This window comes from Clavelina lepadiformis, chromosome 2 (genome assembly GCF_947623445.1).
Source record: "Clavelina lepadiformis chromosome 2, kaClaLepa1.1, whole genome shotgun sequence".
Taxonomy (NCBI): domain Eukaryota; kingdom Metazoa; phylum Chordata; class Ascidiacea; order Aplousobranchia; family Clavelinidae; genus Clavelina; species Clavelina lepadiformis.
In genome coordinates, this window is record NC_135241.1 from 2,718,843 (window position 1) to 2,738,750 (window position 19,908).

The 19,908-nt window shown below is 36.1% G+C and overlaps 1 protein-coding gene across 3 annotated transcripts; it reads left to right on the forward strand.

Annotated features, from left to right (window-relative positions):
• The first annotated feature begins 8,523 nt into the window (after positions 1 to 8,523).
• Positions 8,524 to 19,684, forward strand: LOC143447265 (uncharacterized). Of its 3 annotated transcripts, XM_076947281.1 has the most exons (9): positions 8,524 to 8,578; positions 8,714 to 8,844; positions 9,971 to 10,174; positions 12,760 to 12,867; positions 13,548 to 14,499; positions 14,680 to 14,805; positions 16,236 to 16,351; positions 17,165 to 17,272; positions 17,917 to 19,684. In XM_076947281.1, exons 3-9 carry the CDS (start codon positions 9,988 to 9,990, stop codon positions 17,979 to 17,981), a joined length of 1,662 nt encoding a protein of 553 aa, XP_076803396.1. In that variant the 5' UTR covers positions 8,524 to 8,578; positions 8,714 to 8,844; positions 9,971 to 9,987; the 3' UTR covers positions 17,982 to 19,684. The 3 variants fall into 3 exon arrangements, with proteins under 3 accessions (XP_076803396.1, XP_076803397.1, XP_076803398.1); XM_076947282.1 differs by having other exon boundaries at positions 8,524 to 8,844; positions 12,760 to 12,864; XM_076947283.1 differs by lacking the exon at positions 14,680 to 14,805 and having other exon boundaries at positions 8,524 to 8,844.
• Positions 19,685 to 19,908: the final 224 nt, after the last annotated feature.

A 19,908-nucleotide genomic window follows, 5' to 3' on the forward strand; every position in this document is an offset into this window, starting at 1 on the left:
GCTAGATTAATTTGCTTTTCTAAATTACTAAATAATAAAACATATAAAAAAAGGTAGTTTAGATATAAAAAATACAGTATATAACCAAGTTTAGTTAACCACTTTTTAAACTCAGTAATAAGCTGCTGATTTGTTAACACTAATTTTCAAAATTGATATTTTTAGTTTGTGATGTTTTCAAAAGAAATCTGAGCGAAAGGAAACTATGAAATATTGCATCGATATTTCCAAATTAATTGTACAGTAAACTGCAAACAGGTCGGGTTTTGGTTATTTTATGGCATATCAGTAAACCTGGTTATCGAACTTTTACCTTATGCGTGAGAGAGTTCATAATAAATCAACAATTGTTGACCGTATTTGCAATCAACTACATACCAAGTATATTGTGGGTCTAATATACAAGTGCACAACCAGATGACGTCACAATTTGAGTAGCTGTGGACTGTGGTTTAGTATGCAAAGACATCCTATGGTTGTTAACTTTTATAGCCTACTAGGCTAGACTCGTATATAGGTGTGTATAATGCCATAATGGGCTATTTCTGATGGTTATCAGGATGTTTTAAGTTGACTTTATTGTTATGGTTGGGTGATTAGGAGCTTGTCTTTTGTGATAGACCAGATGAATGGCGTTGAGTCAGATTCAGGAACTAAGATACAGACTACGGTATGGCCTAGCCCTAATATCCGTAGGCCTACACTGCTCATTCAATGCATGAGTCAAATCCAAATTGAAGACAAACCTTGATAAGTCTGTTCGGTGGAACTGGTGCCTGTATGGAAAGCTTGTATTTTAGCACAGGAGGAAGCACAGCAAGGAGATATACACCAAAGAATTTGTTTTTATGTTTTATGCCACGCTTTATCGGCTTCATTCAGTAAATGGAGTCGATTGCCGCGATAAGAAAGCCATTAGCTTCACTTGCAATTTTTGAATGTATGTTTCTTGTGACACGATTTTGTGACGTTGTGACTTTGTGACCAAAAGGGCCGAAGCTGATAGGCCTATTTACGCCATTGGGCAGTTTTTAAAAAAATTTGTCCTTGCATGGACACAAATTTTTGGCATGACGGCGTGCACTAAGTTCATTTTTATAGGCTAAATCGATGTTCAAACAACCAACTTTGCATGGTTTGTTTATTATGAACCGCTTGCTTGCAACTGCCACACTTTCCATTATGGTTAAGATTAATGAATCTCATGCGGTATGTGTGCCACACTTTCCACTATAGCACAGTTTGTATGCATTTTTATATGATTTAGTGCAGGTTTTATAGCAGACCGGCTTTACAAGGGGCTGATTAAAGCATTAAAATTCGCACCTGATAGCTTGTGAGTGCGCACATGAAATGCACCCTTCAGTAGTCTAGATTTTCTGCGCATTCAAAATCTTGTCGAAAAAGGCCAAAAAATTCCATGTGCCCAATTACTAGGCCTTTTAGCAGGACTGTCTGAGTTGTATTGCAGTCGCAAAACATAGCTAGCCATAAATAAAGCTAGCTCGCTAGCCATAAATAAAGCTAGCTCGCTAGCCATAAATAAAGCTAGCTCGCTAGCAATAAATGTGCTGGAAAAGTGACTAAGGCCTGGTAAGCCAAACTGTGAAAATAGTTAAATAATTAAACACGTAAACCGCTGCCACAATTTTGTTTTCACAGTAATCAATGTGTTTGTGTGAAGTAGTAACCACCACATTTACTGAAATCGTGTTCATTGAAATTGTTGTGCTTAAAAATATTAAACAAAATAAATCTAATTTCTGGGAAAACTAATTTGTATTAGCAATAATATTGCTAATACAAATATGACAACTGAATAGTTTTACAATTATTTCATAAAGTTTCGATATTCTAAAGTGCCTAGGTTGTTTTTGAATTTATTATTTGTCATGTATCAAAATCCAAATTTTTTTAGAAATGGTGTATCTACATAATAATGTTTGCTTTGCTTTTATGAAAAAATTGTATGTATTGTTTTAACATACATTGACTGAACGTTATTATCAGTGAAACTGCTAGGGTTTTTCAATTATATAGAAATCACTAAAACTAATTGCATATAGGTATTTCACCATACAGTGTCAAAAAGGTGGTTTAGTTAAGTTTAGCAATATAGTCGAATCCGGTTAATTGCATAGTCAATTTGCCAAGGCTTTTTATGCGATTAAACGAATTGTGCGTTTATGCGAAAGTGCAAAGTCCACTTATTGTCTTACTTGAAGTGCAAAGCTGGTGACTTGTAAAAACATCAACACGCAAAACACTTTGACATTTATTGTTTAATCAAGAAAAATACTGTGCGATTTTTGTTTGTTTAATTTTATTTTGCATGGTTTCTTGCATTTGTGTTTCTAAACGAACAAATGTGTCCATGTCCGCCCCTTTAAACTGTAGTCGTTGCCGAATTGTATCCAGTGGAACTTCCTTATTTTTTGGCGTTGTCGCAGCGATTGCGTCAGCAGACCTTTCTTTATTGATATCGTCTTTTTCAACTTGTTTGTTTCGTAAAACTTCTTCACATATAACAGCATCATCTTTAACCCCTACTACTTCAAGACCATCATCAAGATTTAGGTATTGTGTGTATGCATCCAGTGCTAATTCAGATAGAACTTCATCGGATGGAAATCAAAGAAAGGGATCATCAATTACCTTGGGTGTTAGACCACGGAAAAAAGTTTTGAATTGTGTCTGCCGAAACATTGTTCTAAGCAGCACTCATAAAGTTTACAGCATCAATACAATACAATACAATACAATAATAGATTGAGTAATCATCTGCATCAATTGTCAGCACAAGGTTTTTTAACATTCGACGGCGGTAATGGTGTTTGAAGTTTTTAATGATCCCCTGGTCAAGTGGTTGGACAGAGGAAGTAGTGTTTGGTGGCAATAAGTTCTAAAGTTCTATACACTTTAAACCATTATCTTCAACTTTGTGAGCAGAACAATTGTCTAACAGTAAACACACTTTTTTCTTTGTTTTTGCATGCAATCATCAAGGCATTCCAACCATTCTTAAAAGAGTGGTGCAGTCATCCAGGAATTGCCATTAGATTTGTAAGTAACTTTATTCCCCTAAAGCAGCATGGATTTGCAGATTTTCCTACGACAAATGGCTGTAGCTTGTCTGATTCGTCCATATTTGCAGTAAGTAAGACTGTAAGGCATTCTTTTGACTGCTTGCTGCCCGAGAGTATTTCATTTTTAAAGCACAAGGTTCCCTGTGGTAATACACGAAAATAAAGCCCTGTCTCATCACAGTTGTAAATTTCTGAGGCAGAATAACAGTCTTGTATTTTTGGCCACACAGATGTTATCCAATTTTCAGCGGCTTCAGAATCATGGTCTTATATCTCACTATGCTTACACTTAAAAGCGATCAATTGTGACCTTGCCTGCAAGTAATCCAGCTCATTGATGGATCATAGTCTACATCTATTATTTTTCCAAAGTTTTTTGCTTTTTCACGTAACATTGGGCCACTGATCAGAAGACCTCTACTTTTAGCTTGCTTAAACCATTGTAATAAAGCGTTTTCTACATCTTCATGAGTACTTTTTCTTGCCCTTTTACGCGATGGTTTTATGATGTGCAGACAAAAGTTTTTCTTTTGATTTAAATTTCGTGACAATTGTGATTCCAAACTTTTTGACAAATGCACTTTGAGATGTTTTCTTGCCAAGTTCGCCAATGACAAGATTTTGTCAGATAACGATAAATCTTTCCGCTTGTTCCTGATTCAGTCATTTTGATATCACAGTGTCTTGCAAACTGGGTACTGTACTGTAATCAATGCTAAATAAAAAACGCATTAAGACAGTTTTCAAATGCGATTATGGTAACGCACTTTCACCTTTTCGCATGACTTCACTTTGCCGTCCTGGTTATGATTATTTGCGAGTAAAGCAGATGATATTAATGTTTTATTATTTACAAAATTGAACAAATGCATACATCAGTTCAAATTCGTTTAACAGTTCGAAAATGGAAAAAGAAATAGGTTGCCAAATGGGCAATTTTGCAGGAAGTTGTGTTGCCATAGATTACGATTATGTTATAGGATACTTTTTGTTCAAAAGCACGCTGCATTATTATGAAATTGTAACGTTGCGACTGCAAGCAAACATAATAGACTAAGACTTCATGGTTCAAGGTGCATTTATTCCATTGAAGTTAAAGGCAAAATTGTGGCATGGGCTTTACAGTGAATATCGGCTACATTACTTTTCGTAAAATGTCAAGATTAGGCAGCATTCTGGATACTTGTAACAATATCATAATAACTCATATCATTGTCAACATCATGACAATGCATCATCGCAACAATATCATATCATAATAATATCGCATCTAATTCTGTTCGTTTATGACACTTTTTCACATTTAATAGAGCAGTGATTTTCAGTGGGGGTCCGTGGAGAAAAAGTGCTGATACAATTGCCAACTGATGATTATATATTTGTGCAAAGAAATAATTAAGATTTTCACGCTGTTGCATGTCATCGTTTGTGCAAGGCAAGCAAGCAATTTTTCTCTATGATGTCACAATTTTCATTCATCACATTGATCGTTTAGTTGTGGCATAATTTTGATTACACAGTGGTTTTCTATCGCAGTAATTATCTTACTATGAAGGCCTGCTAGAAGTTTTAGACATTGCGTTGGTGGCTTCTCCCTTTGTTTTGTCATAGTCTGATAAACATCTTGTAGATCTTTAAAGTATTTTTGCTTACATTTCAAAACACCAGAGGTCCGCATATACTTTGATGGTAAAAAAGGGTTCGCCAAGTACCCAATACAAAAATGTTAAGTATCACTGCATTGGAGTGTGTTGCTTAGTGATTTTTGAAGAAAAATATATTTCAAACATAAAAACAGATTCTATAACAAAATGTATTAATTTGGATTGTGAGTCAAGTCAAGTTACAATGCTGCAACTAGTCACGTTTTTCTTTAAATGCGATTGTTGTGTGCTATTGTTGCGTCACATTAGGGTGTTGAGGCTAACACTGTCTGAACATATGACAGGCACATTACAAAAGATGATCACCAGCAATATGCTGGTCAACGAAGATAAAGATTACACTCATACATAGAATGAGCTTTAGAGCCATCATAATGGAAACATATTTCTTTTGCTGACATTTCGATTGATGCTAAAACTGGTGCTGCTGCTATTAATTTAAAAAACCGTTAACTTTGGCAAGAGTTAGAAATACGACAGTAGTAGACTAAAAGAGACTATACAGTAAGTGATAAAGTGATTTTCTCCCTCCAACTCTCATCTTAGTTGTTTTCAAACACATTGGTAATGGTTGTAACATAAACCAAAATGTCTGATTAATTAATATGTCTTTTATTGCTCTGGCTCTGGTAGTCTAGTAGTTTTTTTCTGCATATGAGTCGCTTCTCCCTAAGAATTGCATGATGGGTGCCAGGTGAAAACTTACATCCAATATGCCAATGTGTAAGTTTAGTTGTACTTTACATTTCGCTTAACCCCCTATTTGCTCTGCTGTGTTGATGTTATGTTGATTAATGAACAAGTTTCAGTTTTATGCAACTAGTTTGTTGAAACCATGCCCAGATTGGTGAAAATTATGAATGTATTTGGAGAAAGTTCATTTATTTTTGTGAAATTTACTCTTCAACTATAAATTGTTTATGTGGCACACCCCAGGTTTGTTGCTCGATATTTTGTCTAAACGTTTCACTTATACACAAGGCTTTATCTTTGTGGCGTACACTTAAGCCTACACATTTAGAGCTGATGACTGGTACAAAAAGCTTTATCTTCATGTAATTACATTAAACATTGGTTTAGCAAATAACTTTCAGTGCTTTTTTATATCCCGCTACAAATTATTAACATAACCCAGATTTTTTCTTTTCGGTCAACACAACATTTGCAACTGCCTTTTGTGGAGATAGTGCTGAGACTACTTGTTAATCCATTATTTTTTGGCATTTTCTTCTATCTGCAGTTCTATGTACAAAGTCTTGCACTGGCATGCAAGTTTATACTGTATTGTTTGTAATCACTGTGTGTTTTACTTCTAAAAAGGTCGTTTGTTTGAGTACTTTGTTGACACTGAAATATGCAGTTTACTGTATGTTCCTTTGTGGCTTTTTTACATTTTAGTGACATAACTCAATTCAGTTGGTAGTTTGTGTAAGAGAGCTTATTTCGCTTATGACTGCTGTATGGTACCGGCAATTTTTCACCAAACTAAACATATTTGTTATTTTGTTTTCAAATTTGTCCTTATGAGTCCTGTTAGACTAGAAACAGCATAGCATAAATAATATGTTGTGACGTCAAGACAGTTGCCTCGACATATACACGACAGTTCTTGTAAATTTTTGTGCCCACCTGTGTTTAAATTTGCTCACTACAGTCACCTGGTCGGTTATTTGCTTTTGATAAAAAATAAGATATGGTTGATATTCGATAAATGATATATGATAAAGAATCTTTTTGTGTGTGTTTAAGATTTTTTGTTTGGCGTATTGTGTTTCATGCTTCTTTCTACATTGTTACTAAAGCATCTTTGTGTGTAACCATTAATTATCGGATAGGAAGTTCCTGTTGTTGCTTTATGTTTCTATAAAGCTATAAATACAGTATTTTGTTTCTTCACTTTTGTGTAAATTATTTTTTTGTAACGATTTTTTTGATTCAGTGATCTGTTCTGTAGTGTTTGCTATTCGCTGAAGTCGTTATTTAGAAGAGTTGCATTTAAGTTAAGGCCATATTTTTACATATAGCCCAATGGAAAACATTGATGCACACACACATATATATGTACATACTGGTAGTGGTATACTTACTTAGGTATCAGCTCCCAGTTGGGAAAAGGTCTCTTAAAAGTAAGAAAAGAAGAATTGTTAAAAGGCAGCCAGGTCACACTTTTTAAATTTGATGAGCAAATGATCGAGAAATAGTTATAGTTAGATAAAAAATCGTGCAAGTGCAAAATCAAATACCTATATGCGAAAATAGTTTACGAACGAGAATATCCTGATAGATTATTTAATTGTATGCATAATGTTGTATGGTAGTATTATTAATCAGCTTGTACATTTGCATTAAAAATACATCAGTAACTTTAAAGCCAAGTAACAGTTTTGCAAACCCAGGTTCTTAGCTTTTACAAGCGCTGTATAGCTGAACAAAATCTATTTTACAGACGCTACTTTACTATTGTACTATATTCTTAGGTTAAAATTTATGAAAAACTTTACCAACACTTGAATTTTAGTAGTTTTTATAGCTGTATTTTTTTACAGTGGCCCAATCTTCATACTGCCCTGACCCTTACCTTAAATTATTTTCTTTAAATATCAAAATTTGATTGGTCATGAAAGAGTTAAATTGTGAACGGATTGGAGAACAAAGCAAATCTATGAAAGTTAGTATAGTAGCTTACAAGCAAGGGTTGTCTTTTCAAGAATGATATTTAATGCAGACCATTGTTGGAGCTATTTTTAACAAGACCAAAAGTACCCGGGCACTTTCCCTTACATATAGTATTGTAAAAATCTCAACTGAAGTATGTGGCATTTATTCCGATGAAGTTTGTAATCAATATAAATCTCTCTAGTTTTTCAGCAAACCCAATTATAGTGTATGAGTATGGTACGAGCAGTAACAGTTTCTAGTGCAGTACATTCCTATCCTTGATCATAGGAGCTTGACGTTGTGTGTGAACCTTGCATTAATTTTTTATGACTCTTGGTTCAATCTGTGCAATAGCACAATCATGCAGTAATACGGCATGGAAGGTTGGCAGATCTACACTTGCCTTAACTCCGCTTGTTCCTAATAATTAAGACTATTGGCAGTAATATGAGAAGTGGTGAACAATTTTATGAACAACCACCAAATGTTCTTTATATGGACTATTTAGGAACTTTGTACGATGCATTGTGCTAAATTAGAATTTGCCCATTCAAGGAGTGATTCAAATCTTGGCTTTGTACCAAGATGATGTAATGTCTATGATGTAACAAATAAATTTGGATTGCTTAATCATCGCATTTTGTGCTCATTATATTGTTGGTTTCTTTTATTCTCTTTTCAGACGATTTCGGAAACTGCGTGTTTGCATGTTATCGGCATTTAAGCTGTATCATTCTGCCTAAAAACTTACTTACATGCATGCATTGTTGCCAGGGTTTATAATCATGCAGTTTGGTTTAAATGAGGCAGGTTATGTTTAAATCGAAACTGTAATAGTGAAACTATTAGTTGTCGGAAAAGAATTACGCTATGTCAACGCTGATGCGTGTCAGGTATTTGCACTAAATGTGTGGCATGTGTACACTCTTCTTCTAAAACAACCGTTGATGGCAATAGAAACCACATGGCAGATTTGTGTCTTTGTTTAAAAATCATATCTCTGTGTTCTTGGTTGTACAAAAAGTATAATATATTAAATGCATTTTATGCTCCTGTTGTGTTACGTCATGTACTTTGTACATAACATATAAAGCATTTTTATTTATGCATTACAGGCCTTTGTAAACTGTTATATAGGTCTTTTACATGTGTATACAACTGAATATTGAGGTAATTACCCCATGTGTAACGGAAGAGATAAGTATAATGACATTTTCCAATAATTAAATATCAGTGCACAATATTTCTTGTAAAGTAAAAAAGTGCCGTTGCCATAAACAGCATTGCTGGGGTGTTTTTTTACAGCAAGTTGGTCATTTCACACTGCCTGCTACCAGTCACTTCACTCACTGGCTTGCATACAGGAAATGAAATCAGCTTCCGTCAGCACCTATATTAGACATCACAATTCGGCTTGTTGACAAATAATTAGCAAGGTACAAATACTATGTCGCAATTATGAGTAAAATTTTTGCATATATGTATTTATATACTTTTTATTTTTCATGTTTTAGACATAACAATTAAACAATTAACCATTAGCAATGAAAAAAATAATATTTGCCATTACCATAGTAGAAATATGGTCATTTGTTTTAAAACCTAGTTTGCCTTGCTATAATGCGACATCATCAAATGTAGTTTATTAATTAACATTATTTCGTATTTGTGGTTTATTAAAGTCCTGTGTCTGAAAAATGCTGTTCTGTTTTTATGCTAAACATAAATGTTGGCCAGATTTGACAAGACTGTTATTTTTAAGTTAAATCGCTGTGTCACACAGAATGTTGCACTTCGTTACATGCAACAATACAACAACTGTTAAATGAAAATATTACAGCATACCATCGGAGTCTGCCGCTTCTCATTTAAACCAGCACTGCAGTATCACTGCAGATGATTTTTATCTCTGCCCAAATGTTCAACTTTGTGTTTACTGGACTCTAATCTCTGCCTTTTTGTTGAGACTAACTGCTCAACTATATAGTTTTCCAGTAAGTTATAGTCATCAAACCTCAGATCACATAGTATGTAGGTCCCTTAGATATAATTAGGAAACTAAATAATGAAGAGTTTTGTGGTGTTAGATTAAAGACTGTTTATTGAAAAATGTGTAACTTCTGAAGGAAGTTTCAATAGTAACGTTAAATTATTGAAAGTTAAGATCGTTATTGCAAAGTTTAATGACAAAGTTAACTTCCACTCTCTGACTAGACTTCCTAAGCCATGAGTAAAAGATATAAATTAATATACTAATGAACATTATATACTGTTCATGTGGCATTGAATTGACATGTATACGTTGTATATATGCAATACTGTATATACACACATTGCCTACATTGGACCTACGTATGCTCATACCTATATGGGCCCGGTATATACACATATCATAAAATGTGTTGATTCACTGTTACTTCGTTTTTGTGGAAATCTTAAAATACATCGTTTATTTATGACTGAGAATGACAAAAAAATATTGATATAAAATTTAGATGCATAGCAGTTAGCAAACCTGTGCGAAGCAAAAGCTTTTCTAATTTCGTATTGAATCTTTTTCAGACTAAAAGCTTTGAAATATGCCGCCGCCACCACCACCCCCCGCTCCAGTTGCCCCACCTCCACCACCCGTATCATCACAAACGCCGCAATTAAGTAAATCCGCTGCAAAAGACCGCGGTGCACTCCTCAGCGATATCAATAAGTTCAAAGGAGCTAAGCTGAAGAAGGCGGTCACCAATGATAGAAGTGCACCGGCTTTAGCAAGTATGTTGTGTAGAGTGCGCATACACTACTACAATATATCGCATTGGCTTGAAAAGCATGATGTTTACCAGAATAACTTAACTATTTTGGACATGTTTGACACATTTTTGAACATTTAGATATTTAGTAAAAAACAGTCGACTCCACTTTGTCCAGTCACTTTGGTCAGAGATGATTTTGTTCGAATTAATCGCAGAAACGAGCTTGTTCAATTTCATGAGAGGACAAGGGCTAGAACGCCCATCTTTACCAATTGTAAAGTAAATGGGTAGTAATAGGTAGACAATAAAAACATTTGTGAAGCTCGAATAGTTATGACTCCGTGATGGCGAGTAAGGAAGGTTGCGTTTCTTACCGGTGAGCACTTTTTGTTTCCAGCGTAGCCTACCTGTAAACAATACAGACTCATAAAAGCCCTACTTGTATTGTCGTGCTACACCTGATCTTGATTGCCCGAACGACAAGTTTGCATACAATAAATATGTTTTGAATTTATACCAATTAAATACCATGCATACCTGTGTAAAATCAGTGCAGACACAATTTAAAGTGATATGTCCAAGCGATGGTTGCAGAGTCACCGCGTGGTGGCACCATGGCCGCGAAACGTTTAAAAAGCATTTGAAGCAAAAAGTTAACAACCAAAACAACAATCACTATACTGAAAAACTGTTCCATGTTCATCATATGGTCTAATAAACAGAACTGGTAGTGAGAGTGGCTTGTCTTGTTTCTGAAAAGTTAGTGGCATTATCAGTTCATTGTTACACCACAGTCCACAATCACTCAAAATGCTTGTGTATTCAGCGTTAAAGTGAGAGAACGGTAAAGCTTTTTACCCACCATTTCTTCAGAAAGAGAGTGCTGCTTTCCGTATGATGGGTAAAAGGCTCTACCATGCCTGCTAAAATTCAAAATTACATTGTATGACGTAGGCGCTACAGTACAGCGGTGGTGGAAAAAAGGTCCTAATGGTTGTGACACAGGTCCAGGTGAAGTCGAGTTATTTTAATTACATTTTCAAGTTAAGTCAAGTCAAATCAGTTACGTTCACCCAGTGAAGTCCATGTCTTAAAACGTACCAAGTCACCAACAAGTCATAATTTATAATTAACTTTTTGTCAAACGTTGAGATTTAGCGGCAATCTAAATACTTGTAATAACATTATATGCTTGTCATCTAATTTTAGTTATTTCTGATGTTGTTGGGATTATCCTATTGCCGAATAAAGCATAGTCAGCTGTATCACAACAATTTCAGTTGTTAAGTAATTTTTTGTGTGAATAAGATGTCAAAGTTTTTGCATTTAAAAAGTTGCATAAATGCTGGTGGTTATATAACTGAAGGACAGGTTTTTAACTGATAATTAAATAGTAAATAATAATAAAATAAGTGAATAATTCCACAATTATAAACACAAATCAATTAAACCTTATGTAATTCAATGTCTTCAATACATCTTCCCGATAATTTTGAGTTGAAAAGCTTAATTCAAATTTGCAGTGTTCTTTTTTTCAAAAACATTACCATGTTATACTTATATTATGTAATAATCTTATAACCACAACACATACAATCGTAGATATATATACAGTGGATTATGTAGTAGATGTAGTTGTAGCCAAAAATTGCAATATGTATAATATACTGAAAATTGTAAACATATATATGTATACTGGTTGTAGTAACCGTAGGTGTATATCAGTGGTTCTCAAACTGTGTGCTACGGCACACTACTATGCCGTTAGAGTTTTCCAGGTGTGTCATGAACGTTTGGAAATGTATGCCCAATTTCTATTTAAACATCTTTGTTAACTCAACAAAAAAGGTTGCTATAATCTATGATGTCAAATAACAATGTGCTATACAAAGCTTGTACAGCCTCTGATGCAGTAGCATCAATGAAATCAGCAATGTTGCTACTGCCATAAGACTGTTTTATTAACACACGATAACTGTTTGGTGCCAGTTTGACGCCAGGATTTCTATTGAGACAAATTAATGGCCCTAAAGTTAGTTCCAACCTTTTTTGTTTCAGTTAAAGCAGCGCTTCCTTAACTTTGTAATTTCAGTAATCATGCACATCAGACCACTGTAATTATGGCGCACTTCTAAAAACTGTAAATTTATTGCAGTACGATTTTTTATCGATATAGTGAGTGAGTGTCAAGAAAACAAAAGATTTAGATTGAAAAGGTATTACAAAGCGGTTTTAAATCCAAACTTTTGTGCTTGTAGTTTTTAAAAGTAATGTGCCGCAAAACAGGTAGGTTAGCTATATGCTATATGCAGATGTATATACTAATATATAGAACTGGGTCACATTGTTATATCGAGAAGAGATTAATATATAATCACTGGAATATTGTAAGCTCAAAATGTCCTCAATAATTCCATCAAAGCAATCTGTTTTTCTATATTTTCAATACATTACTAAATACAGTCTTGTTCTTAAACAATCTAGTGATGGTCTTATTCCAACATAAACCTTTGGTTTTCTTGACAATGTTGATTTCATTCAGACTTTAATGTTACCATTTTAAGATTTCTATTTACCCAAGATGAAATTATTTTTCTCTCGCAGCTAAGAAGGAGCCAAGCGGCGGTGGAGGAGGAGGAGGAATGGGAGGAGGGATGGGAGGATTGTTCGCTGGAGGGATGCCACAACTTCGGAAGACCGGTGGTGGTGGTGGTAAGGTTTTGTTCAGTGGTGTTATACTGCTGCTTGTGTTGAAGATGCTTTCATGATGGTTTAACTTTTGTATTCATATGCATTTGTGCATATCTAGGAATGCACATTATGCAATAACAAGTCAAATCTAAGTCACAAATAGCAAAATATCGGAATATGTTTTTTGCTTTGTTGATCCTTTTGTGCCAGTTTTATGCACTAAGCAATTGTTATAGTTGGTGCATGCCTTTCATTTTGTTGCTTTTGGTCCTCGAGATCTGTCAATGTATCGTAGAAAGCTAATCAAGGTGTAGGAAAAACCGTGCTACCCTCGTTGTCTAACCAGTTAATATTAACAATGAATGGAGTAACGTTGCAACTCATACGTTAAAAACTACTGCAAGATTTGATTTTTCCTATCCTATACATAGTTCCTTGTGTGCATAATATCTGGGGAAAAAATTTGTGTTGCAAATTGCGAATTGAAGTACTCTTCCCCTTCTCATTAACGTATTAGTGAATGGAAAAATTTATCAAAAATTAAATACTGATGTGACTAGTTAAAAGGAAATATCTATATTTTGAATATAGTATTTAAAAAAATTAAGTGTGTTTTTTTAGTTAAAAAGTCTCATAATATATTTGCTGAGTTGACAGTTTCATGTAATTTTGTCTTTAGTAAACATTTATGGTTATGACAGGTTCACCCATGCTGCCTCCTGGGAGGGGACCAGCTTCCGGAGGACCACGACTCCCAAGCAGTAACGCAAGTTCAGGCCATGCTCGGACCGGCCCACCACCTTTTGGGGGAGGAAACAGATTTGCTCCACCTTCGAGGAATGAACCGAGCGGCTCACGATTTCCGATGGGAGGGCAACCGCGCCATGGACCTCCCACTCTTCCAAGTAATGCAAAGAAGTCTTTCGGCAGTAGTTCGAGTGGAGCACCTCCTCCTCCACCTAATCACAATAAGCCTGATACTATTGGACGATCTTCCGGAAGACAAATGTCTGGGGGTCCTCAACGCAATTGTGGCCCCCCGCCCCCACCGGGCAGAAACAGTGGCCCTCCTCCCCCACCCGCTAATAGAGGTCCAACGCCCCCAGCATTTAACAGAGGCCCACCAGCGCCTCCGTCTTCAAGGAATGGACCACCTCCGTCAAATAGACATTCAGGAGCCCCGCCTCCTCCACCTAATGGGAGGAATGGTCCACCACCTAATGGGAGGAATGGTCCACCACCTCCACCAGGATCAAGAAATGCTCCGTCGAGAAACAGCTTACTACATCCACCAAAGAACGAACCTCCCGCACCTCCATCTCCGAGGAGCAGCATAAGAGGTGGGCCTCCGCCGCCCCCAGCCAGTTCAAGAGGCGCTGGACCTCCTCCACCGCAGCGAAACACCGGTCCCCCGGCACCACCTGATAGAGGGCTGTCTCAGTTTAACCATTCTCCGAGTCGGAACGGGCCGCCTTCTGGTAATCCACCACCACCACCACCATCAAGGGATAACGTCCGTCGTATATCGAGTGCCAACGTCGCACCCCCGCCTCCTCCAACAACGTCGATTCCTCGCCAGTCAGTTAACAGAGGAAGCCTTCCTCCCCCACCTCCAACCAATCATCCCATGACCAACGGACCAACCAGTGATAAGTAGGTTTTATCTTATTTTATCATCAATTCTGATACCAAAAATGTATATTGTTGGTTTGGTTATTGAAGGAACCACTTGTTATCACTGATATCTAGTTTATAGCTGCCCTTAATCATAATAAAACTTTTTGTTGGCCATTTTTCCAACTTGTAATTCTCTTTCACCTGAATAATGTAAAGCTTTGGATATCTTCCACCACCTCCACCTATGGAGGCGAGCATGTCAAGAAGATATTCCAATGACATGTCATTACCGCCGCCACCGGCCACGCGAAATGATGTTTTTCCAAACGCTACTCTAGGAAGGTTTGTTAGTGAGCTTGCACTTCACAGCTAGCAGGTTGCAGTAATTGGTCTGGTGGTGATTTGGCAATGAAAATTATATTAATTTTGCACCTTTCACCAAATAATCCAGTGATTTAACAACGTATTTGCTGAAGGATTAATCTATTTGATGTAGCTTATGCTTTCTTGGTCATTTTCTTTTTTATACACTGAAATTGAACTATAGCACACTAAAAGATTAAGTTTGCACTGTGCTCAATAAATTAACATTTCTACAAAAACAAAAGTGCTAGGAAATGCCTATAGCTTGACCAGGGTTGCCATACCGTCCTTATTTCTAAGATTTGTCCTTATTTTAAAGGTCCGTGTTTTAGAAAATATGTCTGTCCTTTTTTTCGAAGAAATGTCTTTATTTTCACTTGCGTCCTTATTTTTAGGGCAAAGTTTCGTATGTTGGGCATTTTGACACCTTTAGTGTACCATTTTGTACCAAAGAGATACCAAAATTAAGAACATGCAGATAGTGTCTTGTTTCTTTTAGGAACATTGGTTGCTTTCTCCGGTTGTGCAGAGTTTAAGGTGGTATTTGTCTTTCGTTTCCTAGTCGTCTTTATTTTTGAGTTGAGACCGATGGCAACCCTGAGCTTGACACTTGATTTGCCTTATAAAACACTCTTTGTTTATGCAGTTTATTCTTCACATTTTGCTCTAGGCTGACACAAATCGAAGTTTAGCAATTCTTAACCTAATGTTAAGTATTTGTTGTAAAATTGTGGAACTGTCAAATAGAGATTTCATTATAGATGTTTTTGTAAAAAAATAGATGAATAAACTCTGTGCTCAAATTAGGTTGTCAATTTCTTTATGGATTAGCTTTATGTTTTTCAAAGATGTTTTTCATACCGTTTAATTGCAACCAGCGTAGTGATTATTATTGATTAATCATCAGGTACCATTTAATATAAATTTTTATTCCATCTGTTTTCTATTATCTGTAATTTGATGTTAAACTTTTACATCATTTGGTTGTGTAGAAAGTAAGATGATATAACATTTTTTGAGCTTTTTGGTTTCAGATTAAATTTAATCAAAACAGGGAAAGCGTTTCATGTCTAGTGATGCTTATCCACAATTTGTTTTTCTTGGAAACATCATAAATATATATCTAACATAAATATGGGTGTTATTTTTAGAACATTTACAGGCACATATGGAAATTTTTTTCTTTACCAACTAACTTCCTGTGTTTGTGTTAAATTTTCCTAACAAACGCCTTCGCTTGTATTGACTACTATAGATGTTTAGTTGGTGTTAGCAATTGTCTGGTGTAGAATAGCGTGCATGCTATTAGCTGCTCCACTAACATTCAATCACCATGCATTATGCTATGTATGCTCCCTTCTCCAAGGCAAATCGCGAAATCAGCTAAAAACTTAAATTTTTATTTCAAGGAACCGTCCACCGCCTCCCCCATCGCGAGGAGGCCCGCCACCCCCACCTTCTCGTAACAACAACGCTCCAAATCGATCAGGATCAGTGTCAAGAGGCATGAACGTTTCAGAAGGAGGTAAATTGTATATATTTACAAAAGTGGCCCTGATATAACACCTGCTATATATTCTGCAACCTTACAAAGTGGAAAATTAAATTAGCGCTTTTTTGTAGACCAATTATTATGTCATGATTATGTGAAGCGTGATTCATCTTTTCTCACTTGATAAATGATTACATAGGACCACCGTCCATTACATTTCCTTCACTCCCTGTATGTTGTTTATGGTCAACACGTAATGCTGGTACTCTTACAGTAATAAACTTCCAAAAATCCTGTTTGATGATAATTGTCTTACATACAGTACAGTTGACGGTGGCTGAACCGTGTTAACCCTGTATATAGTAAAATAACAAAAAAAATAAGACACAGGTTGTCACTCTGAAGGTTAACTTTTTTTTGATTCATCTACACGAGCTTTCACAAACATAAGCTTGCTTCTTCGGGTGTACTAAGAACTATAGAAGATGTACTATACAGTGCCGGTACATTATGACTACTTTCCTGAGAAGTCCATATTATACTGCATAATATTGTAATTTAATGTTCGATTAATGTTTAATTACTTTACACAGCAGTAATATAGAATGATACTTGCTTGTTGAACCAACATGGGTATTGTGTAATTTAGTAAAAAAATTCACGATGACATGTCAGTATTTAACCCTTCCTAAAATTTATGTTGATGATGCTTGTCTGTGCACTTTTATGTATCCCGAGTAAATATTTTACTTGAGTACAATCACCAGCTCATATGGCCGACACGTGTCACTTTGGTTAACAAATATAGTCAGTTTTGTTTAAACTTCTATCGTTTGTTTGTTACAGAGGACTTTGAAAATCGCTTTCAGTTCAACTACAACCTACCAGATCCAGAGCCGTTTAACCCTGCACCGAAAACTTATCCGAGCCAGAATCCTCGGACTGGCGGAAGGAGTGAGTGAAGTTCTGTTAATTTAATAGCGCGTCGATCAGTATCTTATTCTACAATAAAAGGTTCCCACAGTAACCCTGAATGATGACGGAATGACGTCATCGGAATGATAAATATTGGAATAAGACAATAACAAAATTCTTAGTTCAATATGGAAAAAGTGCGTGAATATAGCTCTGTGCTCCTGATGGGATTGTTACGGTCGTTGTGGCATTATTTTGGTGATGACGTTCTTCTGTCATTGGCTAATAAAAGCGCGTCCCGAAAATAACTGAACCCAGAAATAGCCGTGCTTTGTTTCATGTATAATTGTGATAGGTCTGAAACGTGCTTGTTTGCTTCGAAGTGGTTCTTGCACGAAGTGATAAATATAGTTGTGCGCAACGGACGAAATTCTCTGAGTACTATAAAATGATATTTTTATGAAACAATAAAATATTATCGCCGTCAACGTCACCCATCGAACTGATTAGTGGTTGCGAAAGCGATGATGTTTTACTTGCTTTTCGTTATATTAGGAGTTGGGATGGCATTTTAAAAAATTACTTTTTACCTGTAATAAAAATTGTTTGCAACGCTTTCGGCATTTTGCTTGGCAACATATTTTGTATGGCTTCAACTCTAATTTGCTTTCAAATGCTTGCAGGCAATCCACAACGTCGGGTTCCCATGAACCAGCCCCCTCCGCCGCCCCATGCCATGAGAGCCTGAAGCCATCGACGCTTTGATGATTGCGCTTAAACGGAAGTTGCATTGTGATGTCATACCATACACCTCTGTGACACTTTTCGTGCGTGCGCTACCAAACCTGATCATCAGTTGCAAAAAGACATTTTCTTTTTTTAAGCCTCGTAGTCCCTTCTTTGAACTTTAGGTTCTTCTTTCTTTGTTTGACTACTATGGATGTCGTTTTTCTTTTCTGACTGAAAAGCGATGCATGGACTCGTATCTAAGCTGATTTTTTAATTATAGAAATCAACCATTTGTTTTTAATTTTACGCCCTTTTAGTATCTTACCCGAAATGCACTTATGACGTACATGTAACGTCATAATCACCGTCGTCTGCCATACACTGTCATTGTAAAGATATAGCTAATGCCAGTCGAAGGTTGTTGTGCACCATAGCACCACATCTGCAACATATAGTTTAATTCAACCCAGAAATAACTGTGCTTTGTTTCATGTATAGTTAACATCGACCCAAAGTGCGCGTGTTTGCTTCAATTTTTTGCTGCCTTAAGTCGGAAGAAGCATGGGCAGACGATATTGCACTAATCTTTCAGCTGCGTAAATCAATATTTGTACCAAAAGCAGAATTTACCGAGCTTTATTCCTATGTGTAACATTTAAACTCGGATTAATCCAGACTCTGTCTTCCAGGGTTTCGTTGATGACAGCCGACCGAATGACGCAAGTCCTAGTATAAGGGGCTTGCCGTGACAGCGCGTGTGATGTCATTGGTTGTGACGTAAAAACAGGAAACGTGCTTTGACAGTATTAAAATGCATTTTTTTCTAAGCTTAATAACCTATTCCGCGTTTGTGCTAGGGCTTTCGCTTTCCGTTGTTGTGCCTTTTGCAATGGAATCGTTTCGACAAAATCAAGCACCTGATAGCGTCCGGTATTTCTCATTATTGTGACGTTGTTTATTTTTATTTTGCATCATACAATCTTGGCGAATTAGTGGCATTTAACGGACTTAGAATGTTTTTTTCGTTTTTACGAGACAACTTATTGTGTAGCTTGATTCTGATTTGCAATGCTTGCTTCAGTAGAGGAATATGTGAGATTCTCTGAGCATAGAGGTTCATTGTATTGTGAGTTTAAATTGATCAAAGTCCACTATCTCAGGCGAGGTGTAGCTGATTTTGCTTTTAATCACTCTGCAATGGACATTAACGTAAAATGACCGGAAATTGACCGAAAAATTTTTGTTGTATGATTTATGCATAACAATTTAATTTCTTTCATTGTGTTTTGATGCTACGCTTTCAACTTGAAGCTTCTTCTATTTTAAGCGAAGTCATTGGAAAAGTTTTCCGCAAACAAATCATCCAAATTCCAAGTTGATATCGACTTGCATTTACTGGCTAGATTATTAATATTTTTAACTCTAAAAGAGTTATTTCTGCACCGATTACTCTCCGAAATATTGTGCACAAAGGCGCATATTCTGTTATAGTTAGGTAGGTGGTGTCGCTTATTCTAAACGAGCTCATTGTAGAAAAATGCTTTCCGTTTCAAACCTTTACTGTTGATATTGTATTTACTGTTTTAAATTGTTTCACTTGACACACGTTGTTATCATTGTTACATCGACCTGCTTATGACTTTATGTATAGTAATAATAATTGCATTTTTGGTTTAATCTACTCAAGTACATAACAATAAAGTACATCAATCAGTAAAAGTAGTAGAGATTTCGTCCTTGTTTGAAATTTTGGAGGAACTTAGAGATAATATGAAGGTAATGGTGAACAATAAAATTCCAACACCCCACAACTATCCTGAGTCGTCCATGACGCCTTTTTTGAAAGGGTTGAAATGTTTTAGCATAACAAGTCCCTCAGAAAACATAACGTAGCATAATCCAGATTATTTCCGCCGAGACGTGATTGTTTTCTTAAAGGTCCCTGA